The sequence below is a fragment of the Alnus glutinosa genome, chromosome 11 (genome assembly GCF_958979055.1).
Source record: "Alnus glutinosa chromosome 11, dhAlnGlut1.1, whole genome shotgun sequence".
NCBI classification, from domain to species: Eukaryota; Viridiplantae; Streptophyta; class Magnoliopsida; order Fagales; family Betulaceae; genus Alnus; species Alnus glutinosa.
In genome coordinates, this window is record NC_084896.1 from 1,490,202 (window position 1) to 1,500,084 (window position 9,883).

At 34.6% G+C, this 9,883-nt stretch overlaps 1 protein-coding gene across 1 annotated transcript; it reads right to left on the bottom strand.

The window, feature by feature from the left end:
- Positions 1 to 1,509: 1,509 nt before the first annotated feature.
- Positions 1,510 to 7,473, bottom strand: LOC133882121 (diaminopimelate decarboxylase 1, chloroplastic-like). Its single transcript, XM_062321227.1, has 8 exons — positions 6,098 to 7,473; positions 5,657 to 5,831; positions 4,747 to 4,896; positions 4,145 to 4,306; positions 2,767 to 2,952; positions 2,323 to 2,445; positions 2,098 to 2,187; positions 1,510 to 1,736 (listed from the first exon to the last, which is right to left on the bottom strand). The coding sequence occupies exons 1-8, from the start codon at positions 6,577 to 6,579 to the stop codon at positions 1,656 to 1,658; spliced, it is 1,449 nt and encodes a 482-aa protein (XP_062177211.1). The 5' UTR covers positions 6,580 to 7,473; the 3' UTR covers positions 1,510 to 1,655.
- Between the last annotated feature and the right edge of the window lie 2,410 nt (positions 7,474 to 9,883).

Genomic DNA, 9,883 nt, shown 5'->3' on the forward strand with positions numbered 1-9,883 from the left:
TGACAAATGAACCAAAACATTAAAATGTGTCAATTAAGATTCATTGTCCAAAGAAAACCATGGATTGATGCAAAAAAAAAAACAACACATCCATTCAAACGTTGCCACTAACACAAGGAAATGTGTGCCCACCTAGCTCTCTCCACCATTTCTTGTATGGCTTTTGTCCATTTATTTTGACAAAATTTGTCTTTGACATTCGTCTTCCGAGCATGTTATTCTTACGTGTATTTTTATAAAATTAACAAATATGAATTAAAAAACCAAATTTCATATAAAAATCACATGCTCAAAAGACATTTGTCAATTTAATAAGCTAATTTCTTTCGGTCACCTCAAAAAGAATTTTCTAAAATTTTGATAACTAATAAACTGACATATCCTTCAAGCATATTAAGATTAACAGATGTTAATTTAAAATAGTATGAATTGGTAATTCTTTGGGAAAAAAAAAAAAAAAAAAAAAAAAACGCATGTAAAAGTCACATGCTTTATAAACAAATGTCAATTTAATAGCTGAGGTTTTTTTCCAAACCAATTTAGAAAACTTTGTCCTATACAAAGTTAGTGTAATTCCATGCATATAGATCTTTACAATTATTTGTCTGAATTTGAGAGAATTCAGGCAAATAATTATGAGATACAACTTATGGAACCCATCTGACCGAATAAATAATTAGGCAGCCCAATTTTTATTTGATAAGGTGAGGTACATAAGTAGTCTCACAATTATCTACTCGAATTCTCTCAAATTAAAATAAATAATTATAGACAATCATAATCCTAGGATCTTGTAACCTGCAACATTCACTTAAAGTACTCAAGAAAAAAACAATTCACCTAAAAGGGTCACTTTCTGTGTCGGTGGATGCGTTTGGTAGGCATTGATAACTTTTGCCCATATTTGAAATGTCTATGGGAAAGTAAAAGAAACATTTACAGGAATCATAGAACTAGGGGTGAAAACCCAGTTACAGTTATGGATTATTCGCTAAAACCAATAACCATAACCGGGGTAGCCGATTGGCCAAGTTTGCCAGCCGGGGTAGGTAACCAGGTAGGCAGTTAACTGGTTATTTAAAAACCGGCGATTACCAGTTGGAATCCAATTATCCAAACTGCTAACTAAAATTTTAAAAAACTGAGTTTTGAGGCCTAATTTAAGTATTGGCCCTACTTCTTGGACTTAATTTAAACTTTTTTAGCCCTATAAAAAAAATCTCAACTTTTTTTGGCCCAATATGTTGGCCTAAGTTGGAATGAAAATAAAAGTCTAAACCCTAAATTTTATTATTTTAGTTTTTTAAATAAATAAATACATTTATATATATATACCCGGTTACCGGTTATAACCGGTTTTAATATTTTCTAAAACCGATAACCGCTCCAGTAGGGCTGGTTTGTCTGGGTACCAAACCGGTTGGCCAATTATATAACTCGCTAGCTTTACACCCTTACATAGAAGGCTGCATATATATATATTATAGTTCATGTTTCAAGATTGACAAATAAGGCTGAAGAAAACATAATTTGCAGCTGCAAAACAATATTTAAATTCACAACATCTAGTCTCAAATAATGAAGACCTTGCATTAAGAGAAAACCAGAAGAATCTTAGCCTACAGGCTACAGCAACAGACAACCTATGATACCATTCAAAGCCCTTCAAAGAATCTTATATGGTCTTCAAATGTTTCCCCATGCCGGATTTTGGCAATCGACCCATCTTCTTCAACCTAAAAACAATAAATAAAATTCCTAGAGTTAGCTTTTCCCGCTGCCGGGGGAACTTATAACTACTATATAATTTATGAGATGTTCTGGATTTTTGTTTTTGGAATGAAACTTGAGGAGTCATTCCGAATTAAAGACGCAGAAATTTCTCTGGATAGTAGGATTGATAATACAAGAGCTCATTGAGGCAAAAGATTTGAATTTGTGAGGGTTACTAAAAGCAGAAGAAGCCATTTCTAGTGTTAACAGGTGTTGTTAAATGAAATTTAAGTACTGAAACATTTAAATTTTTCTAGTATCATTTTGTACATCATAGATGTGGGGTAGAAAATACAGACAATTAAAGAAGTCATAGTTCCATACCCAGTACTCTGGAGGGCGCATCTTAAGATTATAAGTCGATGCCATGCTCATGCAGTAAGCACCTGCATCATGAACAACCAGACCAGTTCCCTGCAAACAAAAAGAGAATTATCATTTTTTCCTGTAACTCACCCCCCCAAAAGAAAAATTGCAAAAAAAGAAACAAAAAAAGTAAATATGAGAACATTATAGATGTGACAATCCAATAGAAGGCATAGAAAATACTTTGGCTGGAGTTGGAAGTTCCCTATTCTTTCCCAGGAAATCTGCTGACTCACATACAGGGCCCACCACATCAAAAGTTGAGATCTCAGCATCTGGAGGAGCAGGAGAAACCAGCTCTATGTGCTGCAACAAGTCAACTGTGAGAAAAAGCAAAAAACAAGTCTGACAGAAAAAAAAAAAAGAAAAAAAAAAAGAAAAAGGGCACAACAATGTAATACGTGAGCAGCAATAGTCATTAGAGAATAATAAAAAAATACTAGTGCATTTGTTACATAGTAGCGGAGATCAGAACGAGCAATCTAAATTTTCTAACAAATTGATACCAGAACCAGTAATCTAAATTTTCTAATACATTTGATAATACACTGTTATACAGATATGAGATAGGGCCACTGATTAACACAGTTTGGCTACAAGAGAAGTTAATCATAATTGAATACTTACTTGATAAGCATCATATAGACTAGGACGGATAAGTTCGGCCATGCTGCCATCAATCACAACAAAGTTTTTTGTTCCATTAGTTTTGACCCCAGTTACCCGATTAACCAAGCAGCAAGTATCTGCAATCAATGATCTCCCAGGCTCAATGATGAGTTTAAGATTCCGTGAAAGCACCAGGTCTCGAACCTGCACCAACCACAGATGTTTTAAAATGGTCAGTAAATCTTTATATTGATTCAAGTAAGAAAACTACTAGTTCTCTTGATAAGTATACCCCACTAGGAAGCAAAGCCTCAATTACCATGTTGACATCCATTTTAATCCCAGGCTAAGACTCTGAATGAGTCTAAAATTTTGATTCACAGTAAAAACATCCATATTTCTCAAGTATGTTGAAACTATAATTCTCAAAACATAAACACAAACTATATAAAAGGAGAATTTTCCAAACGGGTTGGGCTTTAAATACCATATAAAGTGTCCAAAGAGTAAGCGTGCCATGTATCCTTTTAAGTTTGGAATGTATAGAGATTGACAATGGAAATGAAACCTTAAAATATAACCATTATACAATTATGCCCACTTTATTAGAATAAAAGACAACTCCTACAATATTTTAGTCAAAAACACACACGTGGATATGTGCTTATATATGCATGCATTTGTTGTATGGTGCATTATAAAATTGTACAGAACAAAATCTCCCATAAAAGCCTATAGTATAATACAAGTAATTAAATGAAAATACTTGGCCTTCTCAAGCGAGAGGCTCCTAACTGCCTACATAATGCAAATACCCATCCAATACCTTTTTCAGCCTAATTTACCTAAAAAGCCCATTATGTTGTCAGATTTTGTTGGCAGATAAAATGTTGTCACAATTAAAGCGAAAGTCTTTTTGACAGCTATATACAACTCACAACCCATAGAGGACTGAACCAGTGACCTCACCCTACACCCTTTGTTCATGAGGAGACAAGATGCCATTCAGTCCAAGGAGCATTCTTGTCAGAATTAGATTATTTCTGCCTGGGATTGGATTGTCATTTAAGTCAAGAAAATTGGAGCAAGGCTCAGTAGATGATGAAGACTATGGTTAACTTCAATTCTTCCCTTCAAATCTTAAGTTTGCTATACATTCTTGTAATAATTGCAAATGTAAGAATTCTTGTGCACTCATCAATCTAAGATCCACTTCTAATAATTTTGAGTGTAAAAATTGGCAGACCACACTTCACACACAACATGCATGGTGCAGAGCAAATGCAACCTATGTATCAGGAACTCCCTCTTTATTCAATTGAATCGCCAGCCACAAAGACGTGATTTTCATACTTCACAAAATCCAAAAAACAAGATTGAGAGAAATGATCCTCACAGTATCAATAAGATCTCTGGGTGTGGGAAGGACAGCACCAGAATGATAATAATCTATCCCAAGACCGCCTCCAATATTTAAGTAATCAACTTCAAAACCTTGAGCTCGGATTTCGTCAATGTAGTTGACCATAAGAACCGCAGCATCCCTGAATATGTCCACCTGAAAAATATTAAAAATATGAGCTTTAAACTTTATATTACAGAAGTAACATATATGTTTCATTTTCCATAAAGACAGATAAATAACTAAAATGCATACCATGACAATTTGACAGAACCAGAAATAAATAAATAAACCGGAGAATAAAACCAAGATTAACATAGTACAAAGGCCAAGATTAAGATACAAAACAAAATGAAGAGGGGAAGACTATTTCTACAGCAACAGCCAATGACCTGTTTACAGTATCAAACAACCTAGTCACTCAAATCAAGAGTGTAATTTCAAAAAGAAATCCAAGAGTTTTAGTGATGTGAACATTAATAAGTAATAACTATCATTTTATGGGCATTACTTATCCCAGACTTATCTTCTACAGGTTCTAAGTTTCAGTTACATGACATAAATGAATGGATACAAACACAATGTTGTTGAAATACCTTGGTGATGGTAGACCCAAGATGGCAATGAGCTCCCGCAAGCTTCAGCTCATTAGGATGTGCCTTTATAGCATCCAAGAACCATTGCAGCTTCTCATTTCTAATACCAAATTTGGAGTTCTTATTCCCGGTGGCAACATAAGGATGGACCTAAGAAAAGAATAGACATATTATTATGATAAAACTTCAGCAAACAAAGAAGATCAACTTGATAATACATATGACAAGGTGGTGGGGCCAAGTCGTTGGCATAGAACTGGTGGTGCCTTGCTACTAAAGTAGTTGAGATAGGGATAACAATAGAGGCAGTGTGACAACAGAAGTGCAGAAAAAATGGTAGTGGTGATGAGTAGGCACCTGTTGTCAATAGAATGTTAAGGTCCCAGCAATCTTGGTTATGTTTCATTTAGATTAACAAAAAAAGGCCAAATAAGGTGGAAGCAATTAGGTTTATACATGTTCTAGAAATCTTTTGCATATCAGATTGAAATTTAAAAACAAAAAATCAATAATGCTTTCTGTAGAGGGATCATTAATGAGAGAAAAAAAGAAGTAAAAAAAAAAGTGAATTCTGATGACAGCCTTGCTCCAACAGTATACATGGTTTAAAATTTGGAACAAGGTCAAGATTAAATGCATCAAGGGCTCTCCTATCAGAGATTATAGGCTCAAGAACAATGGTTGAATAGCAGCTGATTCAAATTATCAAAACCCACGTGTTCTCAAGTTGCAAAGGGACCATCTAATATATGGAACTTCACTGAGGTCATGAACGAATCTAGTCAATTGGAAAAGATTTCGATGTAGTCAATTTAAAGCCTGTGAAAAGTGTTCTCTTTACTACCATATTACAAGCTTTACACATAATAAGATCCATAAGAATATATAGTACAATCAGGCTACTCCATACCTGAGGATCCACATCCGGATTGATCCGAATTAACAGATTGACCTTCTTGCCCACAATTCTCGCAGCTGCCACAATATTCTCCAAGTCAAATTCACTATCAACATTAACAAAGACACCGTTTTCGGCAGCTAATACCAAATCATCCAAGATTTTCCCATTCCCATTAAAAATACACCTGCTCGTCAAATATTAACACAAAAATTAAAACTAAAAAACACAATGACACAAGCACTAAGCGAAATCGTGCTTAAACTAACAACATTGCAAGCCCAATCCAGCACAACATATCTCAAAGCAGGGCTACTTACATATCAAATGGTACTCAAACACTGATAACTACACCATTGTCATCGTTAAATATATCTCTTACTATAAAAATGTGGTCTTTAAATACACCTCTTACAAATAAATATAAGTTAAAGTGGGTTTATATAATTTTACCTAGTGGGATCAAACCCCGCATGGAGAGCCAGCCTCAGCTCATTGCCACTAACGAGCACGGCGCCGCAACCAAGCTGCCTCAAATGCTCCAGAATCTTCAAGTTATTGTTGGCTTTGATGGCGTACCCAATAATGGAGCTCAGCCCCTCCAATGCCTCCTTATAGGCCACGACATTCCTGGTAATCTGGGGCTTGCTGTAGAGATAAAAAGGCCTCCTTTCCACGGACTCCATAACGTCCTGGACCTTGAGGCCCTCACAGTAGAGATAACCATCTGAGGATTTGGTGAAACAGTGGTGAAATGGGGTGGTCTGAGTTGGAGTTTTGGTGGGGTTTTGGGAGAGGACGGCTCTGAGGGAGAGCAGCCTTGGGGTGGGTTTGAGAGGTAAAACTGGAATTTGGGAAAATGGGTTTTGGTTTAGAGGGGATTTTAGGGTTTTGGGGAGGGTTGGGGAGTGGGAGAAGAAGTACGTAGCCGCCATTGATGAAGAAACAATGTCTGACAAATGCTGAAGTAGTTGACTATGGTGGTGACTAGGGGTTGCTGGTCATTTAGGGCATGTTTGGGTAGGATCCAGCTTGTGTGCTGTAGTTTTAACTACACATGCTGTAAAAAAAAGTGAATGGCTCAGATTTAACTACAAAATTGAAGGGTTCAGATCTGTTCCAAGATTTTTGTCCACGCCTATCACTGCTTCTCCTTTTTCATTTTCTCCATTGTTGCCAAATGAAAATCATACACCAGTGGTAAGTCTTGCAATAAGGTGTTGCTTGGGAACATGGTCCATCCAATAATGGCTTCACCGGTTCCAAGAGTCAGATATCCGACGAACCAACGATCAACGGAGCCGACCGTGTCAGTCAAGACCCAACGAAACCCGTTGTGTACTGTCCCAAGGGCTGGACCATTATTTCCTGCTGAAGTCGAAACCACCACACCCTTCTTCACAGCACGAAATGACGCTATTGCGATTGGATTAGTTTCTAATGGCATATCATCAACTCCCATGGAGATGATAATCACATCAACGCCATCTGCAAAATTTCTTCAAAAGCCTGGGCCTCAGCCTGGGCCTCAGTCCAAGACTTCTTCAAAACCTTGAAGAGTCTCTCTCATAGACACAATTCTTTACCCCCTTAAAACAGTCTAATCCTCCTCTGTTATTTCACTTCCTCTCTGCATTTTCCAGTCTTAACCCGAAATTATGTGATTGTTAGAGTTGATGAAGGCATAAAGATTGGTTGATGAAGGCAAGAACATGGTCCAAGGCCGTTAAGAGTCACAAAATTTCAAACTTTTTTCTACAAAATCCCATACCCATCTGGTGGTTCTTTGCAAAATCTATTTTGTTTTTGCTTCCTTTTCTTTGGGCTTTGCTGGTGAGGAAGATGATGGACGGCAGAGAGAGTAGTTTTACAGAGGAGAAAATGAAGGAGAAACAATGATAGAGGGAAGAAACGGAGAACAGATCTGGACCGTTCAATTATTTAGTTAAATCTGAGCCATACACTTTTTTTAAGCATGAGTGCTCTAGTTTTAACTACAGCACACAAGCAGGATCCGTTTGAGTATTCCTATTTTTCAAATCATTTTCAAAAGAAATGTTAGAGCTCCTTCTACGTGAATGTAATTTTTAAATTTTTTTATTATATTTATATCCTTTTAGGTAGACACCAAAAGAACGCTAGAATGAGTTATAACATTCCTCCATTTTCAAATACTATTTTTTAGAATTCAAATTCTGCTCAGATTTTTATCTAATTTTTTCTAATTTTATTTCATATTTTTTAAACCATGTAAATATGATTTCAAAGAATAAATTCTCTCAACATTCGTAATTTTAAATATTTTTTAAAAAACTTGCACACCCAAATGAGTAAGTTTAGGGTTAAATACATTTTTGGTACATGTGGTTTAAAAATTTTATTTTTTGATACCTCAGTTTTAATTTGTTTCACAAATGATACTTAGGTTTTGAGAAAAGGCAGATTTAATACCTCCGTCTATTTTTCATTCTAAAATTTAATGGACTGTCATGTGTTTAACCTAAGGTGTTGACCCATGACATAATCTAAAAAAAATTAAAAAAACAGAAAATAAAAATGTTTAAATTTTTTTAAAAAAATAAAACTTAATATATATATATATATGTTAAAAACATTTAAAAAACAAAATTGAAAAAAAAATAAAGAAAAGAAAGAAAGGTAACTTAGGGCCAAATGCCACCCCATTTTGGCCAAGAAATAGGCTCAGCCACCCCCAATAACCAAAGAAAAAAAAAAAGTGAGGGTTTTGGCCATTGGGAGTAGTTCGACCACCCCTAAAAACAAAACCCTAAACACTGTAAGAGGAGAGAAGCTTCTCAACAAATAAAATTTATCTTTTTGCTCTCTCTCTAAAAGTAACTACTATAGAGCTTTTTCCGTTAGAGAATTTTATATATAATTCCGGGTAGATTTCATTGAAACAGATAGAATGGATGTTAAAAATACGAATATATATATTACTGACATACATAATTATTATTGAACAAGAATGAAATGAATATGTTTGGTAAGTGACTGAACAGAACAGAGTAATAGGTAGTTAATTTTGAATTAGTAAAAAGTGATAGATGTGATATAAAGTATAAATATTTTGTATAGAGAAGTGAAAAAAAATTTGTATTGTAGTTAATTTTTTTATTTGAATAATAATAAAAAATTTATTGATGTGATATAAAAAGTGAAAAAAGTTGAAATGTTTTGATATTAATTGTTATTAAAAAATATAAAAATAAAGTATGAAAATTACAACCCACGATTGTGTTCTGTTCATGGCGTTGCCAATAACTAAGAAGCAACACAATATCATAGGCGACCAAATCATTGCTTGAAAGTTGAAACTAGCATGAATAACTAATAACCAAAATTTAATTAGAAAAAAAAAAAAAAAAAAAAAAAACTAATGACCAAAAAAAGAAAAGGGAAAAAAAGAAGAAGAAAAAGCCTTAAGGTCAAATGTAAATGCAGGTTACATAATCATAATTCCTCCTCACCAAATTCCCACTTCTCTTGTATTATCGGATTGATGTTCCTGCAATTCCAAGCATTCAAGACATTCATTCAAAATTAATAATTTGGATCGAGCATCATAAGTCTTAAAGATAAATAAATAAATAAAAAGCAAATAAATAGGGTGGTTCGATCACTTCTTGAGATGGTCGCCCGGCCACTCTCTTAAAGAGCGATTGACCACCATTTTGCCCATAAGCAGAATAAATAAGGCTTACATAAATACTATTAAAAAAAAAAAAAAAAGAAACAACATATGTGTTCTAATTTTTTTAACAATCTTTCTTTCTTATAAAAAATTTGTAATTAAAACCGAATGTTAAAACTACAACACATAAATTGTTTTTTTTCTGCACATAAGCCAAATCCTAATAGAATTGTTATTTTTAGACTCGTGGCAATTTCTACTAAAATGAACCTCAAAAGCCATAAATATAGATACCCCTATAAAGAAAGGATTGCAAGACCTACATGCTTCTGGTATTCCAGAATGGGAAATGATACTTGGGGACGTTTTACCGTCCCTCAGCCGACTTTTTTAATAAAATAATAATTTTTTAATCAAAAACAACTTCTGATGTGACATCAGAAGTTGCTTTTGATTAAATAAATCTCATTTAAATGAAAAGAGCCGGGCAAGGGCCGCCTGGTTTGCCCCTGTCTATCATTGCTCTTCCAGAATAGCCACTTTTTATGGGGATGACCGAATTACACACAATTCAAACAATCAAT

What these genes read in the sequence shown, in the direction of transcription:
- LOC133882121 (XM_062321227.1), bottom strand. Translation starts at nt 6,579, where the DNA reads ATGGCGGCTACGTACTTCTTCTCCCACTCCCCAACCCTCCCCAAAACC. An exon ending in CCAGAGATCTTATTGATACT is followed by an intron (nt 2,953 to 4,144) that starts GTGAGGATCATT and finishes TGGTTGGTGCAG; the next exon opens with GTTCGAGACCTGGTGCTTTC. An exon ending in TGCGCCCTCCAGAGTACTGG is followed by an intron (nt 1,737 to 2,097) that starts GTATGGAACTAT and finishes TATTGTTTTTAG; the next exon opens with GTTGAAGAAGATGGGTCGAT.